This window comes from Heteronotia binoei, chromosome 21 (genome assembly GCF_032191835.1).
Source record: "Heteronotia binoei isolate CCM8104 ecotype False Entrance Well chromosome 21, APGP_CSIRO_Hbin_v1, whole genome shotgun sequence".
Classification (NCBI taxonomy): domain Eukaryota; kingdom Metazoa; phylum Chordata; class Lepidosauria; order Squamata; family Gekkonidae; genus Heteronotia; species Heteronotia binoei.
The window spans coordinates 135,980,285-136,004,324 of record NC_083243.1 but is presented as its reverse complement, the minus strand read 5'-3'; the positions used below and the strand labels follow the sequence as shown (position 1 = coordinate 136,004,324).

Below are 24,040 nucleotides of genomic sequence, written 5' to 3'. Positions count from 1 at the left end.
ATTTACAGTCTTGGGGAAGGGAAAAGCTGTACATAGTCAGAGTTATAGGTTGGGCTTCAGAAAGGCAAACTTAGAACCATGCTAAGTAAAATCCCACGGTAATACTTAAGAAGAATGAAGATCAAGAGGGCTGGGAGTTTCTTAAAAGCAAAATATTGAAAGCGCAATCACAAACAATTCCTATGAGAAGAAAAAAATGGGAGAAGCCTAAAAAAGCTGAGGTGGCTTCATAAACAGCTCTCTAAAGACTTGAGAAATAAAAAAGACTCATTTTGGAAATGGAAGGAGGGCCTTATAACCAAAGATGAATATAAACAATTCACGAGTGCTTATAGAGAAAGAGTTAGGAAAACTGAAGCTCAGTATGAGCTTAGGTTGGCCAAAGATGCTAAAAATAACAAAAAAGGGTTCTTTTCTTATGTTCAAAGTAAGAAAAATAGGAAGAACATGATAGGCCTGTTACAAGGGCAGGCAAGTGAAATTGTAACAGGTGATGAAGAGAGGGTGGAACTGCTCAGTTCCTACTTTTCCTTAGTCTTCTTTTCTAAGGGAAACAGTGCTTGAAATGGCAAAAAGAGAAAATATAATGAGAGTATGGAGTTGCAACCTCAGATCGGCATAGGGGTAATACATAAACACCTAATTTCCTTAAATGAAACTAAGTCCTCAAGGCCAGATGAACTGCATCCAAGGGTACTAAAAGAGCTTGCCTCTGGCTATTATTTTTGAAAATGCTTGGAGAACAGGAGACGTGCCAGAAGACTGGAGGTGAGAAAATGTTCTCCCCATCTCCAAGCCGATGTGAATACTGCCATTGGGCTTCACTGGGGTAATGATGGGGGTCTCCCACTGTGCATTGGAGACCAGTTCTAAAACCCCTTGCAGCCCCAAGGTGGCCCAAACCCCTTGCAACCCCAAGGTGGTCCAACTCCTCCTCAATTTTTGGTTTTAGAGCGAAGAGGACTTGCCGGGTCTTCAGCAGTATGGGCTGCACAGTGGAGTTCAGTTGTAAGGACATGGGGGCCCCGGTGTAAGTTCCCAAAGTGCCATCAAAGACAGTGGGGAACTCCCTGCAAATTCATTGTAAGCCCAGGCCTATGTGGAGCTGGTGAATGCCTGTTACACAGATTCCTAGGGGATCGAATCACACCCGACCCAGCAAGCTTGAGAGGGACCTAGCAATGACTAGAAGGGGCAGAGTTCCCTTGAATTGTCCATATTTTACTTTAAAGAAACCCACCCCATGCACTGCGACTTCTTGCTTTTGAAAGTCTCTTACAACTACAGGGAATGGGTGCAGGTGGAGTCTCCCTTTTGGACACAGTCTTTGTGAGTTCACCAAAAAAGTGGCCCCCCAAGTCTATCTCCATTTTTCATGGAGTGCCCTCGATGATCACAGTGGTCTTCAGTGGTGGCAGACGGCATCCCTGAATCAGCATGAGCGGCACTTATGGGGCTCCCCGCAGCTGGACCGTACCTTGGCTCAGTGTGAGGGCTTTGACCAGGTCTACATCAATGATATTATCATCTGCAGCCCCTCGTGGGATACCCACTTAGACCACCTGCGACGGGTACTACGAGCCTTACGGGCCGCGGGGTTACGAGCCAACCCCCAGAAAAGTCATCTGGGGTTCCAGGAGCTCAAGTACTTAGGTTTCCTAGTTGGGAAAGGCCAGCTCCATCCCCTGCCCAAAAGATTGTAACCCTGGAGCGACAGTCTTGCCCCCGCACCAAAAAACAGCTTCCTGGGATTCGCGGGGCATTATAGCAAGTTTATACCCAATTTTGCAGCCCTCGCCACCCCGCTGACGGACAGCCTGCGAAAGGCCAGCCCCAATGTCCTGCGGTGGGGACCCAACCAAGAGGCCGCATTCGAACACCTCCACACCAGCCTGTCTAGAGAGTCGGTCTTGCAAAATCCGGACTTCTTGCAACCCTTCACCCTGCACACAGATGCTTCAGGGACCAGGATCAGAGTAGCCCTGTCCTGGGAAGACCCAGGCACGGTACAGCCAGGATCAGCCAGGACCCAGGCACGGTACAGCCAGGATCAGCCAGGACCCAGGCACGGTACAGCCAGGATCAGAGTAGCCCTGTCCTGGGAAGACCCAGGCACGGTACAGCCAGTCGTGTTCATTAGCTGCAAGTTGTTGCTGGCTGAGAGAGCCTATTCCACAGTAGAGAAAGAAGTCCTAGCTGTGAAGTGGGCCATGGGGGCCTTGCAATACTACCTGGCCAATAACCCCTTTCGTTTAGTGGTCGACCATGCTCCCCTCCTGTGGATGCATCGAATGAAAAATAATAATGACAAGGTCCTGCAGTGGTACTTATCCCTTCTCCCTTTTTGTTTCACAGTACACCACCAGGCTGGAGTAGATCACAAAGTGGCCGACTACCTCTCCCGACTCTTTGAAGAAGACTCCAAATGGCAGGAGGCCAGAGGGGTATGTCCCGTCTCAGGACTTGGCCAAGGGGAGTCGGCTCCCCTGCGGCCACCCCCCTGGCCAAGCTCATCTCCCCCGAGGCCGACCTCTCAGCCAAGCTGGATGAAGGAACTGCCCCAGGACACCAGAGATCAGCATCAGGGCTTATAAGGAGGGGTGAGGCCAGCCCAGGGAGGGGGCAGGATAAGGGGGTGGGGCAAGAAGGGGAATAAAAACAGCCACGCTGGGAAGTCAGGGAGGAAGGAGGTGGCTGTGAAAGAAGGGCTGCCCATCCAGAGAGTCGCAAGGAGCCCTAAACACCACCAGGGATAGGAGGCTGGGTGACGTAACCCCACCCCTACCCAATTATGAGACCTGCACAGTGGGCTACGAGGAGCCACCGGGAGGGCTGGCCGCAAGGGGACCCCCCAGGGGGCAGCAGGGGAACGACACAATAATATTACATTATCTCTTCAGCTTCATTTTTAAAACAGCAAAGGGAAGAAGAGGAACAACTGTGGCTTTGAAAGAGGAAAAGACTACTCAAGATTACTAAAAATCTTTATGGTACAACCTACAGCTATTTATGGCAGTAACTGGGAAAAAAGCATAAAGGAAAAAAGTCCAAAGTAAAAAGCCCAAAGAAAAAACCCCACAGACATAAATGCTCACAGGAAAAAAGCCCACATAGAAAAAATGTCAACATGGAAAGAAACACACATGGAAAGAAGCCCACAAGGAAAAAAGCCTATACTGAAAGAAGCCCACATAGGAAAAAGCCCCCATGGAAAAAAGCCCCCATGGAAAAATATGTAAAGCACTACAGATGTTTATAATTGTGGATAACCATTAATAATATTTTGTTGTTATTTTAGGATTAAAATAAGTCATATTCACATGCAACAAAAAGTGACCATTTTGTTATTTTCATATTGTTATTTTAGGATTAAAATATGTCATATTCACATGCAACAAGAAGTAACCATTTTGTTATCAAGAAACTTTATTAAGAAGGAAAAACAATAATAGCAGAAATTAAACTCTACATAGAAATATATTTAAATAAAATTAAATACTTTAACTTTATTAATTTACAATTTGTCAAACTTTTTAATGTTAATACATTGTGGTACACCCACTGACCATGACAAAAGACTATTTAACCCTAATAGTAAAAGCAACACTTATTTAATAACAATAATAACTCAGATATAATTCATTGCAAATTAGCCGATTTCTTTAAGCAACTAAGTTTATCTTCCAGTTACTCATATTACTGTACAGAAGTGGCAACCATGTCATGTAGTGCCTCATATTTCCTCTTTTTCACCTCTGGGCAACCTGCCTGTGCATTAGCCAACGTAACTTTGTGACAAGCCAGGTCACTCTGCAGTCCATCGAACAGAGACCACACACAAATGCCATGTGTACAGCTGATAAAACATATTTGGCACTTTATCAAAGGTGCCATCCCCATAGATGGTACCTTTGTTTAATTCAAGCATAAGATCTCTGTCACCTAAAACCAGAATTCTGTCTGGATTTTTCTACACCGGAATTGTGAAGTATCAGTATCATGTCAAAATGTATGGTTTTGGGGTTAGGCAAATTACTGCCTGCTCTGTGATAGCTTCTTTTTCTTAAATAGCAAAAGTAGTTAAGGCCTCATAGATCTAAGAAGCTAAGCAGGGCTGACTCTGGCAAGTATCTGGAAGGAAGAAATCAATACACATGGGGGGGGGGTGTAGAAAAAGCCCAGCAGGAACTCATTTGCATATTAGGTCACACTCCCTGACATCACAATGGTTTCACACAGGCTTTTTAGTAGAAAAAGCCCAACAGGAACTCATTTGCATATTAGGTCACACCCCCTGATACCAAGCCAGCCGGAACTGCCACCAAGCAGCTGGTACTGTGTTCCTGTGCATTCCTGCTCAAAAAAAGCCCTGCACATAGTTCAAATTAATAAAAAAAAATGGTATAATGTAGAATTGATCCACTGGTGTCTCGGGCTCTGGTGAGGCTGTTTTTGAGGTAGATGCACCAAAGTTGTAGCACAGCATCCAGTGCCTCTCCCCAAAATACCCTCCAAGTTTCAAAAGGATTGGACCAGGGGGTCCAATTTTATGAGCCCCCAAAGAAGGTGCCCCATTCTTCATTATTTCCTATGGAGGGAAGGCATTTAAAAGGAGCGTGGTCCCTTCAGATGTGATGGCCAGAACTCCCTTTGGAGTTCAATTGTGCTTGTCACAACCTTGCTCCTGGCTCCACCCCCAAAGTCTCCTGGTTCCACCCCCAAAGTTCCCAGATATTTCTTGAATTGGACTTGGCAATCCTATTCCATGTGGGCATGTTTTCTTGGGGGCCTTTTTCTTGTGAGCATTTATGTCCATGGAGTTTTTTCTTTGTGCTTTTTTCCATTTATAGCATTCTTTGAAAAGTAGGTATACAACGTTTTAAGATTCATCTACTATATTCAAATCTGTATGCCAGTGCTAAGTAAGCTCCACAAAAATCCATAATTTAAAAACTCATTTGCAGAAGATGTGTCAGCATTTGTGGCCAATTATTGATTTTTGGATTTTTATTAACTTGCACACAGTTTTGTTTCTCCTCAGATGTAAACAGGCTAATTTTTACTATTAGCCTAAAGTGATATTGATCATGAACAAATTTACATGTGAGCAAGTGCTATGGATGTCATTCATACAATAAATAAATTTTTGGCTACTTGAGAGGGAAGTATGGGTTAAAATAGATTGGTATAAGGTAATATTTCTAAAATAATCAATGAACCTCAAAATGAACCTCAAAATAATCAATGAACCTCAAAAAATAATAAAAAATAATAAAAATAATAAAAAACAAAAAAAATAAAAAAAAATGCGGAAAAACAAAGTAACTGTTTAAAGCAAATAAATTCTCAAACCAATAAAGGCCAATGAGGACGAATAAACACAATCCTGTGAAAATATAAAGGCTTGGAATTAGAATTCCTATTTTAAAAATTCTTGAAAATCCATAAATAGAAAGATTGTGCAAAGATTGTGTAAAAAGATGATCACTTGTGTGAAGTCAAATGGCAATATCTCATGAATATATGTGAACAGAACATAATAAACAAGTCCTTGTCAGACAAAACTCCCAGCACAATATCTGATATGTTTCTTAGGTGTAGGCAGGCTTGAAAGCTGTCTGCAGGCCTGCAACTTATTGGTCCAAAAATCTTTCTCTCTTCTAGCAGACAGGCTAGCTTGAGGAAAAACCATGTTTTGGTGGAAGCTTTATCAAAGAACCAGTTTTCAAAAGTTCATAACATTCTATCATTCTATAAACATATGCAAAACTTAGACAATAATATTGGAAACCCTGAAATACTGATAATGAAAACAAATTTACCAAAAATATCAGTCAGGTCATTTCAAAGAGACATAGAGTCTTCTGTATTGACCACGCAAAAATAACTGCATACCAACTCCAAAGAGAAATTCAGGAGCATTAAAGAGCCAAACAGGTGTTTCTGACATATGTTTACATGAAGTGTTAAAGCCACAATCATACTGCAGTTGAATGCAGACCAATATATTAAGAAATACAGCTTTCAAACAAAACAAGATAATTCATAGGATTGATTTAACCCCATAAGGGATAAAGTTTTCAGTCTGAAAATCCACACTGCCTCCTTTTTCAGTTGTTGTTGTTGTTGTTGTTGTTGTTATTATTATTATTTAAATTTATGAATTACCTCATCCCGGCCAATGCTGGGCTCTAGGCGATGTACAACAAAAGGTACACATAAAATCAATAAAACCAGTAATTTAAAACAGCTGCAGCCCAATGAACCTACTTTATCGTGTGTTATAATTCTGCTTTCCAGGCATTGGGAGCAGTTCCCCCCTTAAGCAGAGGGGGGGAGGGGTGCCAGCTTGGCAGCTGTCACTGTCTTCAAACAAAAGCCTGGCAGAACATCTCTGCTTTGCAGACCCTGCAGAATTGTAAAAGATCCCGCGGGGTCCTAATGTCTTCCAGCAGAGAGTTTCAGGTTGGAAATACCACTGAAAAAGTCCTGGCCCTTGTTGAGGACAGCCAGACCCACATTTACCCACATCTATGGAGTTGTGTCCCTGACTTTCATTTCTGAAAATAACGATGAACCACAGGGAATCTACATCAGTATTTAAAGTGGCAAAGTGCTTGGCGGGAGGGTTCAAAAATTTTATTACATTCCATTCACATGTACTCGTGAGATATTGCCATTTGATTTCATGAAAGTGATTCTCTTTTTGCACAATCTCTCTTTCTATGGATTTTCTATCTATGAATTATAATTCCAAGCCTTTATATTTTCACAAGATTGTCTTTATTGATCTTTAGACCATGGAAGTATGAGCTCTAGCATGTAAAAATAAGTACTGGATAATATCATCAAGCATATGAATATTTAGTTGTAAGATGCCCTGAGCAGGTCTCTGGAGAGGGGCTATATATTTTTCCTAAATAAATATAATGTATCTCTTTAGTCACCTCAAATACCACTAAAAATTCTGAGGAAAAGGAGGCATCATCAGCCTGAAGTCTACCTTGGGGAAGCTGGAACTATGAACATATTCACCATATTTCCTTGAAGTGAGAGGTTCTACTGATATCGGCAAAAAAATCTAATAGCGTCATGTGCTGGATAACTTGCAAGTAGATTCTACAATGTAAGTATGTACCTTGTAAGTTTCTTATAATTGATTTGTTTGGATTCACTGCAGAGCAGCCTTCTGTAAAAGGTTGTGCTTCTACTTGAATCTCAGAAGGGGGAGGTGTGAATAAATGCATTTTTCTTTGGAAGTTTGAACTGAGTAAAAACTTCATGAATTTTAAAAGTTTTTCTCCCTGGGCAGAGGAGAGGCAGGAGGGGAAAAGTCAGTTCAATGGCTTTCCAGTCTCATCTCAACCATCTTATAAGAAATCTCAATGGGTCTAGAGAGAGACAATGGGATGGTCAAGCTCCCCACCCCCACCCCCTCAGCTATTAGGGAACAGGGATTTGGAGGAATTAAGTACAAAAAAGATTTCAGGAAAGAAACTTCTAGAGACTTCAGGAAAAGTTTCTTTGACCTAGTCTGAACTGGTCAGTGGGAGAAGAAAGAGAGATAATAGAGCTCCTGGAAGCAAGGAGGAAAGGCTGATTCCACAGAGGAAGACAGAATCTTAAATGAGGTCTGGAGGAGGCAACCATTGCTATGTGCTGTTGGTAATGATACCCCTGTAAAACATCTATAACTTTCTAAGCTAGGGAGTCTGATTTATATTTATAATAATAATAATAATAATAATAATAATAATAATAATAATAATAATAATAATAATAATAATAATAATAATAATAATAATAATAATAATAATAATAATAATAATAATAATAATAGATTTTATTTGTATCCCGCCCTCCCCGCCTAGGCGGCTCAGGGCGGCTAACAACATTTTATGCATTACATTGATAGATAAAAACTTCAAATTTAACAATTAAAAATTAAACATATAAAAACCAGTTAATAGAATTAAAATACATAATTTAAGTTAAATTAAATATATCCGGCAGCAATAAGATATTCTGGCGCTGGTTCTGCCTGTTTAAATAGTTCCAAAGTAATATAGATGGCGGTTCCTTTGTTCACAGCATTCAGCAGTCAATGTCAATATACGCTTGTTTAAAAAGGACAGTCTTGCAGGCCCTGCGGAACTGGTCAAGGTTCCGCTGGGCCCGCACTTCCTCCGGAAGCTGGTTCCACAGTGCAGGGGCTGCAGCTGAAAAGGCCCGTGCTCTGGTGTTTTGGAGCTTGACCTCTCTCGGCCCAGGGATAGTCATTTTATTTTTTCCAACTGACCTCAGTGCCCTCTGGGGTTCATATGGGGAGAGACGGTCCCTTAGGTAGGCTGGTCCTCGGCCATATAAGGCTTTAAAGGTAATAACCAACACTTTGTACCGGACTCGGTATGTAATTGGCAGCCAGTGCAGTCCGCGCAGCCCCGGCCGTATGTGCTCCCATTTCGAGAGCCCCAATAGTAGCCTGGCCGATGCGTTCTGCACCAGCTGCAGCTTCCGGGTCTGGCACAAAGGTAGCCCCAAGTAGAGGGCATTACAGTAGTCCAATCTTGAGGTGACCGTTGCATGGATCACTGTTGCGAGGTCGCGACGCTCCAGGAAGGGGGCCAACTGCCTTGCCCGCTTCAGATGGAAGAATGCTGACTTGGCAGTGGCTGCTATCTGGGCCTCCATTGATAATGAAGGCTCCAGTAAAACGCCCAAACTCTTTACCTGGCGCGCTGATTTCAATAATGTGCCGTCGAAGGTTGGGAGAGCTATTTCTCCTCCTAGGGCGCCGCAACCCACACAAAGGACCTCTGTCTTCACTGGATTCAACTTCAGCCCACTCAACCTGAGCCACGTCGCTACAGCCTGTAAAGCCCGATCTAGGTTCCCCGGGGCGGAGCCGGGCCGGCCGTCCATTAGTAGATAGAGCTGGGTGTCATCTGCATATTGATGGCAACCCAGCCCAAACCTCCGGACAATCTGGGTAAGGGGGCGCATAGAAATGTTAAACAGCATTGGGGAGAGAACTGCTCCCTGAGGCACCCCACAATCTAGTGTTTGTCTCTGGGATCGCTCACCGCCAATAGCCACCCTTTGTCCCCGACCGTAGAGGAAGGAGGAAAGCCATTGCAAGGTCAACCCCCCAACCCCAATGTCGGCGAGGTGGTGCTTTAGCAACTTCTAGGGCAACTTAACATCTTCTAGGGCATGTATAAAGGAAGGGATAGAGGAACTGCATTTTACCCTTTTCTTCAGAATTCCTTGCTCAAATTGGTGCTGTGCTAAAAGTATGCATGTGGACATTTTATTTTAAATAAATACTCTATAATTGTTCATACTGGTAGTGGTTCTCTGTATTACTTAGACCTCTACCATCTTGGAAACATTATTTTAAAAGTAGTGCCAGAAGGAAGGGGAGGGCAGCCAGTTGACAAGTGGCTACTCCCCAGTAGTATGCAAGGCAATAAGTTATCTCCATGGTAACCAGAAGCTGGGTAGCAGGAGAAAGAGGCAAGGCCTCAGAACCTGGAAGGGAAGTTGAGAGTCTTGACCCTCTCAGTGGGCAATTCTTTCAAAGGCCAGGTGGTGGTGATGGGGTATGAATAAAGAGAGGAAAAGGCCCTGCAAGGTGATGGGGAAACCTTGGAGGGCACAGTGGAATAGAACCTGCAGGTCAGAGAAGGACTGTTCCACTACAATTTAACATATAAGTTTGGTTTCCAAAATGACAGATTTCCAGCTGTTACAAAATGCTATTATACAATATAAAGTCATCAGGTTATAAGATTAGTATATGAAAGTTCTTACACAGTCAGTTTTTCTATCATTAAAAAATTCCTGTAAAAACGAACAGGACAGTTTGGCACAGGTCATCATTTCTCTTGTTATACCAAGAAATAACATTAAATGTTCCATTTGGATCAACAAAAGAGAGAGAGAGAGAGATAATTTCTCTCCTATTTTCTTCTTAGAATCATGGCACAGCAGTCATAAATAAAGCACCAAACTTTTTGAAGAAATGATACCTCACTGAATGATGGAATGGAGTCTTCCCAAGCAAATGAATATTACATCACATCATCATTCCACAACATATATACCACATATATGCGAAAACACTTATCTCCGTCGTTTGCCTCTTTTGTGGTGAAAACTGGGGTGATGGTACAACCATGGGTAAACATATATAAAATGGGAAAACACTCACCTGTTTTTGGGTTCTACAAATGGTGAAGATCCATCTGTGTCAGGATCCAAAATATGATCTATCTCATTTTGTGTTTTTTCATACATCTTCTTCCTCTCTACCAGACCCTTATTGTTATCGACTTGAGGAAAATCATAATACCCTTTCCGCTTAGCTTTCAGACGCAATTTGTTGCGATAATGCTCTATATCAGACTTCTGCTTTAGGACTTTGTTAACCTGAAGGTAAGTACAAACAAATGTAAAAGGAGAACAAAAGATAAACTGTTTTAACTAAACTAAAATTAAAAACTGGTTTTCATTATGTCGTGCACATGCACACTTTCTCTTTCATACCTATAGAATAAATCAAGAGATTAATCACACTGTATTATTTTTCAGATGATTAACTGCCTGGAATTACTCACTGAAAAACTTACAAAAGAAGAGTCCTATGACATCTTAAAGCCAAAAAAATATATTGTGGCATAAGTTTTTGAGCCCACATTGTAAATTGATACAACAATTGTATTAATCTCTAATGTGCCACAAAACGTTTTGTTTTTGCTACCACGATTAATACAAGATGTCAAATTCATGACTTTTGGAGGGCAATGACTTCTACAGATTATAGATTACTTCTGGTAACTGAAGGAACAGTATGTAGTGTTCAGATCACATTTTAACTTCCTTAACAACAGACATTGAAAACCTCTAACAAAATTTTTGAAACTGATAGAGGTTGTAACAGGGATTAAAATGGGACACAATTATGAACTACTTGTGCCAAGCCCCAATAGCAAATCAAATCACAACAATATTTATTCTAAGAAGCAAGGAAATTTGACAGCATTCTTGCCCAAGAGTTCCCATACTGAGGTATCAGTTTATTTCTTTCAGTCACCATTCAATTTATGCATAACTGTAATTTATAGTTTTCTTGAGTCCATCCCTGGGCCCAGTCAACAAATGACATTTCCTTGCTTGGAACTCAATTCCCACGTGCATACAAGCTGATTCTGATCAGGACCATGGATAGCTGGGAGCAGGGCTTAAGCCTTCCTTTCCTCATGTTGTTTTCCCAACCAAAAATGGCAAAACTACTGGGAGCTGCATATGTTCTGCAAATAAATTGCCACAATATGTCAAACACAGGTTCTGTGGGCTGGGAAGGCTTCTGCCCCCTCTCCATGCATGCTGCAATCCAATCTGATTTGAGCTCCTGTGCTCCTGGGAACTGAGTTTGATATATGGAAATCCCAGACCTTGTCTGTCGACAAGACCTGGGGACAGACTTGAGAAATGTATAATATGTAGTTAGGTCCTCAGCAGCACTCTCATGAGCAATGTAACATGATACCCACTAACTCATTTAAGATCATTGTCACAATTTCTCCCACTTTGAACAGTTGCAAATAGAAGACAAAACTGTAGGATTCATCTATGACTATGTTCAACTGCTTTCCATCAGGCACAAGCATTATGACAATGACTGGCCATTGCACAGGAAACACAAAGCAGGAAGAATGACTTCAAGCCTTTTCATGCCTTAAAAAGTAAAGGCAAGCACTAGTCGTTTCGACTCTGGGGTGACGTTGCTTTCGCAATGTTTTCACGGCAGACTTTTTACGGGGTGGTTTGTCATTGCCTTCCCCAGCCATCTACACTTCCCCCCCAGCACGCTGGGTACTCATTTTATCAACCCTGGAAGGATGGAAGGCTGAGTCAACCTGGAGCCAGCTACCTGAACCAGCTTCCACTCGGATCAAACTCAGGTCATAAGCAGAGGGCTCCGACTGCAGTACTGCAACTTTACCACTCTGTGCCACGGGGCTCTTTTTCATGCCTTGCTGGACCTAAAAAAATAACAAATATACACCCTTACCTGTAATCAGAGGCCATGAAGCTGAAGGTCTCACTTGTTCTTAGACTGCTTTGCAGCAGCTTTTATGTATTCAGAGTGCCAGGAAAAAAGGTTTCATGTCCTACTGGATCTTAACATCCATGCCACTCTTTGGCCACTAGTCCCTTAAGCCTGAACATTTTATATAGACTTGTCAATATACAAATCAATACATAAAATCAACTATAGGATATGTTCTCACCTCTCCATTAAGGATGGCAGTTTCCTGACTCCTATCTGATGTTGGATGGACAGGAGGCAAAGCTACAGGTTTTATGGCAATGAGTTGTACAGATCCAGAGGATGTGTCAAAGGGATCGATGGAGGACTTGGCAACACTGTCAAAGAGCATGCTTCCCTCTTCTTCATCACTTATTGGCACTAAAACACATAGGGATTAAATCAACATATGGTTTTGGAATTGGAGGGGGGTGGCTAATGAGGCAAAAACCAAAAATGAATTAATGCATTAGATTGAGTCTGATGCTTGCTGTATACTTCATAGAATCATACTTGATAGCCAAACCCAGGGAATCATAGCTCTTAGATTTCAGATACTTAGAAACTGTTGTGAGCTTTATTTTTCATACAAGGACATTTGATTTACACATATACCCTGATGCAGAAGGGATATGGTGTTTGTTTTTTAAAAACCTGCATCATGCAGATGAAAGGGCAAAAATTGCACTGCTGTTCCTAACCTGCAGGCATTCATGTGGAGGTCTAAAAGGTATGTATGGGGACATTCTACATAATTGGGCAGCTTGATTTGTACAAACACTGTTCAGACTTTTGGCTGAATGGATGGAGGTGGGGCCAGAATATACAATCTTCTCCCTGTAGTGAATGCACAGCTGTTGAGTGACAAAGTCAGCCCCTGCACACAGCTGGGGACTAAAAGCCCCATGCTAACATAAGGAATAAATCACAGATACAAAGCGGCCATGCATTTTCTTGATTCTCCTCTCCATTCTTGCTCAGAATCTAGCTCCTCTACCTGCAGGGTCAAGTGGCGGCTGTGTGCAGGGGCTGACTTTGCCTCCCAAGTGGAGGAGAGGAAGTGATGCTGGATGCAAAGTGTCATGATGTCATGCCTAGAGAGGGTGGAGCTGGAGTTTATATAAGTATAGGCTCCACCCTGCACCTTCTTCTTTGTCCATGGACACAGCCCACCCTCCCACCTGGTAAGCAGTGCAAGCTTCTGCCAGTGACCATTTGGGGCCAGATAGAAATTTCTTCACCCCTTCCCGGATTGGCACAAGGGAGGAGGTGTTTTTCTCCTACCTTACACTGCAGTCAATGGGTAAGGGGAAGATTGAACAGGGTGGTGCTTTTGGTTAGCCTCAGTCACTTGGTAGGTTAATGCGGAAAGAGGAAAGATGGATACAGTGAGCACCATAGAGTACCTCCCCTGTTTGGGATAGAAAGGGGGTTCCTTGGACCCAGTCCAGGTTTTGTGACCCAGGACTGGGAACAAGTACCTCCTGTGAGACTGCCTTGGCTGGGTTCCTACCCCCCCCCAAAAAAAAAAAAAATTCTGTGGCTTGGGGATAGAATGCTCAAGGGCAGCTCCCAGTCTGCTATGCTGGCTGGTGGCAAGCCAGAGTTATGGTTCAAAACCGGGACAAAAGTGGCTCACCAACTTCTGGCAAGGAAGTGGTCGTGGGCGACACCTACCTTGGCTTAATTTCACACTCATGTTGTACCTTTGCCACATAAGTTATAAACAGTTAATAAAGTGGCCTATAGTTAAACCCAATCTAGAGTCTTCCTCTTTCTTCCAACTGGAGGGGGAGAGGGGCGGAGAGGAAACAAGCTTTCAGAATACATATATTCTTCAAAGTGAGTACATACATAATTTAATTTCAGGAAGTAAGTTTGGATTGATTAAAAATGAGGTGACAGAATAAACATGTATTTACAACATGGGGGCAACAAATATGTACACAACACAAAAAACATTGCTAGTATCTCTTTCAAATCTCTTAAAATATCTGTCTACCCTAAGTAGGGATGTCAAATCTGCAGGGCTGGCCCTGCCACTAGGCAAATTAGGCAACTGGCCTTCTGAGGGCACCAAATTGGGTGTCCCTCCATGTGACTTGATGATGTTATCAGTGAGGGGGGCGGGCAACATAAGTTTGCCTTGTCTAGGGTGTTAGTCTGGGGCCAGCCATGTAAACCTGGCAATCAGTAGGAGGCCTGGGGCCAGGAACATAGGGATATGACATGCGTACCACTATGTCATATCAGGGAAAAACCTGTGACATAAGGTAGCTCTAGAAATTGCCAGAAACCCTATGGTGCAGACTTTAAAAAAAATCACCTCCTGATGCTTGAAAAAGCAGTGGGTAGGAATCATGAAATAGAATCATAGAGTTGGAAGGGACATCTAGTCCAACCCCCTAAACAATACAGGGAATTAACAAATACATCTCCCCACATCCCCAACGACCCTGCCCGCACCCCCCCACTGCGTGCCCAGAAGGTGACCCCAAAAAAAACCCCTTCCAGGATCCCTGGCTAAACTGGCCTGGAGAAAATTATTTCCGGACTTTGAAGTGGTGATCAGCATTTCCCTAGGCATGTAAGAAAGGGCCACAAGAACTAAGCACTGATGCAACCCTTCCTGCCCTCCTTTACTAGCAGTAAAGTCAGCTGCCAGTGGGAAGCCTCCCACCATAGGGTTTGGCACATAAACTTAAATGAGTCACATGTAATTTTATCATTTTCAGCATGGTATAACGGGCTATAAGAAATTATCTGAATTGCTGAAAGATCTAAAAGTTATATCAGACTTCTCCTAAACAATATCCTTAGGATTTCTGAAATTGTGTATTAAAAAGAAATATTCTCTAAGAGTTTTCAGAGACGAAATGGACACATTTAAAGACCAAGAAATCATAGATCAACAATCTTGTATACAGATACTGCACAGCATCCTCCTATTGAGAGAAAATGTGGTTTCTGTTCAAATGAAGTTTTATTCATTTCTATAGCCTTTTAAAACTAATTTTAATAGATACAAAGCTATAGAGCTTACAGAAATAACAGAATAAAACTTAGACAACTCATTATCAAAACCTTGCCAAATCCTTTTAAGACATTTTAACAAGCAGAAAATACTCCACATTATTGGTGAAGAGAAACTAGGGGAAGAGTGATTTCCAGAGGCAGCCTGCAATGCTTATAAGACTACTGCAGTACTATGTGTATGAACAAGGATTTTGTTCTAGTTTTTTCTAAACTGTATCCACAACAGGCCCCTCATACCTCAAACCAGGCCAGCTTAAGTATTTAAAGCAAGAACTCCTTATTTCATTACTTGAATTTTGGTTTTGGTTTGCTCTCACTGGAATGCCAGGCACTTTTCTGATTAAAGACTCCATGTCTTGAGTTTTGAGCAAAATGCTTAAAAATATAATGACTCAGTCCTTCCTACTATCAAAAACCTTAGGCTATGTATGTAAATTTCAGTTTGCTAAAGCACCATAACAACGTTGAAACATGCTCATGCACATACACATGAGTGAGTAAGAATCCTTAGTCTTTATATACATTGCTGAGACTCTGAAATTTGGGGAATGTCAGCAATAAGCAACTTCGTTTTTCCATAACCATAGGTTCCTAAACTTTTTTCTATGACTGTAGGAACTTCACATCATTCTTCATTGTCATTTCACTTTTCACAGATTTGGGCTCCGGCAGCCTGCAGCAACGCTGCTAGGCTGCACAGATAGGCTTTTGCCTCGCTGGAGGGAGAGATGGCGGCAGCCCATTTGGGCGTGCAATTTAGGGGGCAGGGCCAGGCCATCATAATGGCCAGACCTCCGCTCCCTTTCAGTCCTGGATACGATCGGCCCACCCGCCCTGTTTGCTATGTGAGCATTTTCTGGTTGCCTCATTTTGGGGGGCCGCATAAGAATTTTTTACTCCCCAGCTGATTGGCAGTTGCTGGGGTGTGCTTTTCGCCTACGCTACATAGCGAAGCAGTGGATTGTGGATTTGGCTACAGGGAGGTGCTGTTAAATAGGTGGTCACTTTAGTTGGCAGGTTTTTAGGGGTTTAGGGTACTATGCAGCTAGGGGAGGACCATGAAGCATCCCCCTTTTGGGGAATTAGGGGTCTGGCATGATCAACCTTGGGGTTTGGTGACCCAGGGTGGTGAGAATGCAGACCGTCCTGGAGGCTCGACTAGAAGGGGCCTTCCATTGAGATGTGCGTCTGGTGGTTGGACCCTCTGGGGCGTGCCTTCCTGCTGGGTCAGCCTGGCAGGAGCTGTGTCACACAGCTCCGGCTGGGGGGGGGGCGGGTCAGTCACCTGCAAATGGCAGGGGAGTGGTCCGTGAGACCCCTAGCCCTGACCAGACCGCAGTTTGGGTGCCCTTGCCATTTGCTATAATGATTAATAAAGTGGCCCAGTATTTATACCAATGCTTGGTGTCCGTCTCTTCATTCCGACTTGGGGGGCAAATGCTTTAAGCCTATAGGTACTAAAGATAGAGATCCATCTGGTTCTTGGTATCTTTCCCTTCCCCCTCCATTTTATCCATCTTTTTAAAATTGTAAGCCTCTAGGCAGGGTTTGTCTCTATTGATTTCCAGGCAATGCTTTGATGTAGATACTATATAAATACCAAAAAAGTTATGGGTATTACATAAAATGCAGCTAAAATACAGATTTATCACAGAACAAGTGTAATACAGCAATACAGAATTCTTTCATCTTATTTTAAGGTACGCAAAGCCAAGCCTCACAGCACCTTCTGGAAGAACAGGAATCCACTGTATTAAAAAAAAAAAGCATGTGCAGCATCTATAGCTGTATTAGGTGCATAACAGCAGCCCAATGCTTAGGGGTGGCAGTCTCAGCTTTTGTGGGAAATTCGAAGAGTGTATGCCTTGAAGCAAATGATGCAGAGATTTCAAGCGTGAGTGTATTGGAATGATAACTTTATTTCTTGGGGTCCTGAAAAAGCAATGGCTATAATATACGACTGTGAAACGTGGAAGGAATTAGCTGGCAAATGCGTTGAGAGCATGGATTTATGAGACTTTGGATTTATAAAACACTCTTCTGGTAGATTGACTACCTACACCGAAGACCCTCAGGGGGACATATTTGAATGGTGACTGTGTCATTTGAACTTTTTTTTTAAAAAAAAAAAAAATTCTGTTTTCCAAAGGGATTTGTGTAGCATCTGATGTATTGAATTTGTGTACTGTATACAGAATTTGTGACTTAGTCATTCTGGATATGATATTTTGTAATGTGATGTAGATGTAGTATATTATTCTATTTAACATGATTATAAAAAAATACCAGAGACATTTTTTTCAACTTGTAGTTTTATTCATTTTTCCTGGGCAATTGTTTTTTTTTTCCTTTCTGTTTCTTACTGTGCATCTGCTGTTCTGTCAATCCTTTGGAGTGGTAGTCCCAACTTTAGGGGGAAATTCAAAGATCATAACTAAACTGAATTGTGCTAATATACTTACAAAAATATTTTTCTATGTCATTTCCTATTTATACTTTATACAGTACATTTGATTTACAAAGGCATGAACCCTCGTCCTCCCAGATTCAAAATTTAAACTTTGCACAGCAGCAGTCCATTACCACAATCCTCCCAGTCCTCCTAAACTTCATTCATTCCTTCATGCATAACATTTATATCCCACCTTTCTGTCCTTACAAGAGCAACCAAGATGGCTAACAATTTAAAACAAACATGATAAAATACATTATAAAACCATTAAAATAAAACTCATCTCCCAAACATACCTCATTAAAACAACTTTAGAAACAGACAGGGCTTGTTTGTAGCAGGAACCACTTTGCATATTAGACCATACACCCCTGATGTATCCAATCCTCCTGGAGCTTACAAGGCTCTTTGTTCAGAGCCTACTGTAAGCTCTGAAAGGATTGGCTACATCAGGAGGGTGTGACCTAATATGCAATGTTACAAAAAAAGCCCCAAAACAGTTAAAAACAGAGTTAAAATACATATAAAAGATTTCAAATAGACACAAAACATAAAACATTGTTTAGGAAGGAGGGGTCATTAAGGAAATGTCAAACAAAAACAAAAAAGTCCTCCCCCACTGCTGAAAAAGAGCAAAAAAAGGGGACAGATGAATCTTCCTCAGGAGACAGTTCCAGAGTTTTTGAGTCATGACCAAGAAGGCCCTCTCCCAGGTTGCCACTTGCCTATTCTCAGAAGATGGGGGACCCAAAGCAGTGCTTGTGAAGATAACCATAATGGTCAGGTAGGTTCATAAGAGATTAGGCAGTCCTTTGGCTACATTGGTGCTAAACAATATAGGGCTTTGACAGTCAACAACAGCACCTTGAATTGTCCCTGGAAACAAAGTGGAAGCCAGTATTGGTGGGATATGGTTCCTGTTTCCTACTCCAGTCAACATCCTGGCTGCAGCATTCTGTATCAACTGAAGTTTCCAAACAGTTTTCAACGGCAGCCCCACATACAGCACATTGCAGTAACCAAATATAGATGTAACTAGGGCATGCACCACAGTTGCCAGATCTTTTCTATCCAAAAAAGGCCACAGCTGGCTAGCTAGTCTAAGCTGGTAAAAGGCACCCTTGGCCACAGCTGCCATTTGCTTATCCAGCAAGAAGCCTGGGTCCAAGAGCATCCCCAGACTACAGACTTGTTCCTTCAAGGAGAGTGCAACCCCATCCAGAATGGGCAACACCAGTCCCAGGTCAGACTTTTTGCCCACCAGAAGCACTGACATCTTGTCAAAATTAAGCTTCAGTTTATGAGCCCAGTTTATTAGCATCCACTTAAAAACTGCCTCCAGGCTCTGGCTCTACAGCCTCCCTGAGGTCAGCAGAATGTGTAAGACAGAGCTGAGTCTCACCTGCATATTGATGATAACACAACCTAAATCTCTGGATGACCTCACCAAATGGTTTCATGCAGGGTCAGTTCACCCACTAGGCAAACTAGGCAGTTGCCTAGAGTGCTGGGAGGGTGGGGGTGCCAAATTTGGCTCCCCACCCCCTTCCAGTGCCTCAGACAAGCACCTAGTTTGCCTGCTTTCTCTGTTCGGCAGTCGCTACTGCACCCACCACCACCACTGCCACCGCCTGCCCCTCCGTTCCCTTCCCTTTGCCTCCCCACCACAGCTCTGTGCCCCCGCACCTCCCCCCCCCTGCCCTGCCTCCTCCTCCCTCCCTTCCCCACACCATGTCAATTTCAATGCCTGAACTGGCTCTAGCACCACGTTCTGGCGATCTAAATCCCCCCCTCCCCAGCTGAACACTCAATTGGTGGGTAAAACTGCGCTGCAGGGCCATGCTGCACTCATAGTCTGTCAAGACCAGCATCCTGAAAGGACGATCCCGATGCCACTGACTCCTCTCCCATCCAGAAAGTGGGGAGGGGAGGAGTCAGAGGCAGCAGGGCTGCCCTTTTAGCACACTGGCCCTAACAGACTGTGAGTGAGACCCTGTGGCACAGTTTTACCCACCAAGCGAGTTTTACCCACCATCTTTGGCGAGGGGGGGGGGGGCTTTAGATAGCTGGAACGTGGTTCAGGCATTGAAATCGATATGGGTTGGGGAAGAGAGGGAGGAGGCGCAGCAGGGAGAGGGGGAGGTGCGGGGGCACAGAGCCACCGGGGGAGCATGGAGCTGTGGGGGAGACCTGCGGGGGAGACCTGCGGGGGAGACCTGCGGGGGAGACCTGGGGGCACTTTGGAACTCACTGCCTGGGGCGCCATGGGATGTCAGGCCGCCCCTGGTTTCATGTAGATGTTAAAGAGCACAAGGGACAAGATGAAACCTTGTGGGATTGAACAACAGCCCACTTTTGGAAACCTACTCTTCAGGTAGGATTGGAACCACTGCAGAACAGTGCTTCCCAGTCATAATCCAGAAAGGATACCATGATCAATGATATTGAAAGCCACTGAAAAGTCCAGGAGAATCAAAAGGATTACACTTCCTCTCCTGGTGCAAGTCATCCACTAGGGTGACCAAGGCTGTTTCATAATCATAACCAGGCCTAACATCAGATTGGAAGGGATCTAAACAATTTACTCATTCACAAAGGCTTGGAGTTGTCCATCCCCACCCACTTAATCACCCTGCTCAAGAATGCACCATTTAAGACTGGCCAATAATTATTGAGATTCCTGGGTCAGGGGTAGGCTTCTTTAAAATGGATGCACCACAGTCTGTTTCAAAGCTGGGGTCACCACCTCTTCTTCTAAGGAAACATTAACTACTAATCTAACCCAATCAGCCACAACCCCCCACCCCCAGGAATTAAAGTAACCAGGAAGGGCAAGGTCATACCAGCAGGTGGTAGGCATCAAATTTCCAAGGACCCAGTTCACATTGTCAGACTGAATAAACTGGACAAATCAGCACTCTGGCATACTTGTCCACACAACTGAACAAGCTGACTCTTGTCACTGCTAATGTGCAGTCCATGTTGGAACAGATGCAAGTGCTGCCCAAGGACTATGATTTTTGTTCACAAGACTCCAAAGATTAAAGGGAGTATTGGCCAGTGTCTACCTCATGTCACAAGGAGGTTTTATTTTTTTTATCTATCTATCTATCTATCTATCTATCTATCTATCTATCTATCTATCTATCTATCTATCTATGTTGTATACATAAACTAATGTCATGACTTTGGAATGTGGTTCCTGCCTGGCTCATTGGAGCCTTTAGGCCAGAACTTGGGGACTCAGGAACAATGAGCAGTAGGATTCAAATCCTTGCTGCCCTGCTCCAATCATGGGTCCCCTGCTGGTTTGAATGATCCAATGGCATGCTAGCGCAGGGACTTGAATGTATATATATATATATATATATATATATATATATATATATATATATATATATATATATATATATATATATATATATATATATATATATATATAGTTGGCCCTGTTGACCCAGTTCTCAGTTCCAAGTGCAGTCCTATGTTATGCTGTATCTAATAAAGGAGCTATAATCACTACTCCCTCATCTCTTCCATGCGTTGAACCCACTACATTATAGTGGCAATGAGGATAGGATCTGGATGAGCGAAGCCCAGGACCAACTGGCATCGTCCAGCACACCAAGCTCCAGTGCCGCTGCGCAACCGACTCTGCTGCCTGGCCCAACAATGGCTGCTGCTCCTGGACCACAAGGGTACCTCCCCGAATTCGACACCACTCATCACGAGGTCTGGGAATCTTGAGTCACCTGACTCAAGTACCACCTTGTGGTTCTGAGAATCAATGATGGGGAGGAGGACCAAGTGATGAAGAAAGCCATCTTGCTGAGTACCTGTGGCATCACCAGCTTGAGGCTAGTGGAGAGCCTGGCCGCGCCTGCTCTCAAAACATCCTCCTTCGACCAGATAATCAAGGTGCTGACTGACCATTTTGCTCCACAGCCAACCCGCCTCACCCAACAGCTGCAGTACCTTGACAGGAATCAGCAGGAGATCGAGACCGTGGCAGACTACCTCGCTTTCCTGAGCGAGATGGGCATGAAAGCAGAATACAGAGCCCAGCTAGAGGATGCTCTGCTCACAAAATTCTTTGAGAGGGTTTGCCTCTGTCCTCTAGTCGAGGTGGAAACAATGGGACATATATTTTTCCCCGTCCCTTCTATAAATGAATTAGAGATAAAACAATTATTTCCCTTGTTTCAAATTTCAAAAATGGCTATTATGTTACTTTATATATTTAATATTCTATCTTTCTCTCTACAATGTAATTTTATTTAGATTATTACTGGGCTACTAATTAAATTCAGCAAGTTGCCCTGGGAACTGCATTAGGCACTTGATTTGATTAAGAAGTACTTCAAATCTAACCCTCGGCCCACAAAACCGGAATACGCACCAATTTCAGCCCCCAAGATGGCGAACGACACTAATACTAGCTCCCCTCAGACGGAGCTCCTTACCGTACAGATCTTTCAAGATACTCTATTGGCCCTAAAAACCGAACTCACTTCTGTTTTTAACACTGCTTTAAAATCAGTGACAGATAAGCTTGAATCTATGTAAGCGACCCTGAAAGATGTGGCTGATACAGCTAATTCAGCTTTAAATACTGGACTTGCCAATCAGGATGACGTTAGACAGCTTCAAGCTTTTGAAAAATGGGCCACTGAGACTGTGACATCAAGCTCCGCGGGTTTGAAGATCGTGAGGAAGACACCTCAGATCTATTGTGTTTTATAGCCTCATGGTTAGCGTTGGTGCTGCAGCTTGAGGATGGCATCGCCCCTCACATAAGTTGTGCTTACCGCATAGGCTCCCCGGCACTTGCCAAGACAAGAGGCCTTTGAGACATTATTATTGAGCTTACTGATTTCAGAGTACGTAAGAAAATTTTAGAATATGCCCGTGAAAAGGGCAGCTTGCCATTTAAAGAAAAAAATATCTCTGTTTCCGGACTTATCGGCCGAAACAGTGTACATGAGGTGCACCCTCAAACCTATCGTTCAGAAACTGGCCGCAGCAAACATTCAGTACTGGTGGTCACCTGTGGGAAAGCTGCTGGTCCACTACCAAGGCAAAGCTTGGTCCATTGAAGATCTGGACGCTGGCTTTCACCTATTGCAATCTCTACAATTGGAAGTGTCAATGGACATGGATCGAAAGTCACAAAAAGAGAAAACTTGCATTTTCTTCGCCTCCAAAAGGAAGTAAACAACCCATACGATCACCTGACATTTCTCCGGAATCAAGATCACAGTCATTACAACCATGAAGAACAGTCTGTGTCAAGTTAAATCTACTAATAAACATTTCTTCTTAGGTGGGAAACAGGGTGGAAGGGATATAGGGGGGTTATGTTTCTCTGCCTCTCACTAAAATGTGTTGGCATGCAAGAAGGGCACCTTTTGCTTTGCTTCAGAAAACGATTTGGGGCACACAATGTCAACCACACCAACTGAGATTGGATCGACTTACATTCATAGGGGGGAGAGTTTTTTCTCTTCCTTTTTTATTCCTTTGGCTTAGCCTACATTTTAATAACTCTGTTGGGAGAGTGGGAAGGTTGTTTTTTTCCCATCTGTTACTACTGTTTGCATGGTTATGTTGGTGCATTGGCACCTGGGTTAAACTGTATTTGTAATGTTTCCAATGTTGAACTATATGCTCTGTTTCCTACATCAAGGTTTAGATAGATAGATAAATTTATTGTCATTGTTCTCCACAAAAAGAGAGCAACGAAATGAGGTGCTCTTCCACAAACATACCAACACATCAAACACACATATTCATATTCATACCATTTAAATACATCTAAAACCATTTAAACCATTAAAACCATTTAAATATATCTAAAACAGATAATCCTTCATAACCCTGCATTTAACCTAACCACAGCACTTGGATAGAAACTGTCCTTAAATCTGTTTGTCCTAGCCTTCAACACTCTATATCGTCTACCTGACGGTAAGATCTCAAATAGCAAATGGCCCAGATGTGAAGGGTCCCTTAGGATCATTTGTATCTTCCTTTTACATCTCATATTATACAGATCCACCAATGAGGGGAGAGAACATCCGCAAATCTTTTGTGCTCTTCTCGTCACTCTTTGGAGCACCCTTCTCTCTGCTTCCGTGCAGCTCCCAAACCACGCGCAGAGGCAATAAGATAAAATGCTCTCAATGGAACTACGATAAAAGGCAACCAGCAACCAGTTTTCTGCATTCATAGAGTCATTTGACGTCTGGATACCATCGGTGACGTTTATATGCAGATACAATTTTGGCAACGTACTTCAGAGTAATACTCTACAGTCCCTTCTGGGTTTTTTTATGGCTTAGCAACTCATGCCTTATGAAAAAGCAGTTACATCAATTTATTTTTTCTTACCATGTTCTATATTGCTCTTCTTTCGATCTGGGGAAATTGCATTCCACCTTAGAAACTCATACACTTCT

General features: G+C 43.0%; 1 protein-coding gene across 5 annotated transcripts in view; it reads right to left on the bottom strand.

Moving 5' to 3' along the window:
- The window catches only part of KIAA1549L (KIAA1549 like), a 243,476-nt gene that overhangs the window by 61,364 nt on the left and 158,072 nt on the right, over positions 1-24,040 (bottom strand). For all 5 annotated transcript variants that reach the window (XM_060261489.1, XM_060261492.1, XM_060261494.1 and 2 more), the window contains 2 exons: positions 12,297-12,475; positions 10,214-10,431 (listed from right to left, as the gene is read on the bottom strand). In XM_060261489.1, the coding sequence (XP_060117472.1) occupies positions 10,214-10,431; positions 12,297-12,475 (397 nt within the window). The remainder of the gene's footprint in view (positions 1-10,213; positions 10,432-12,296; positions 12,476-24,040) is intronic.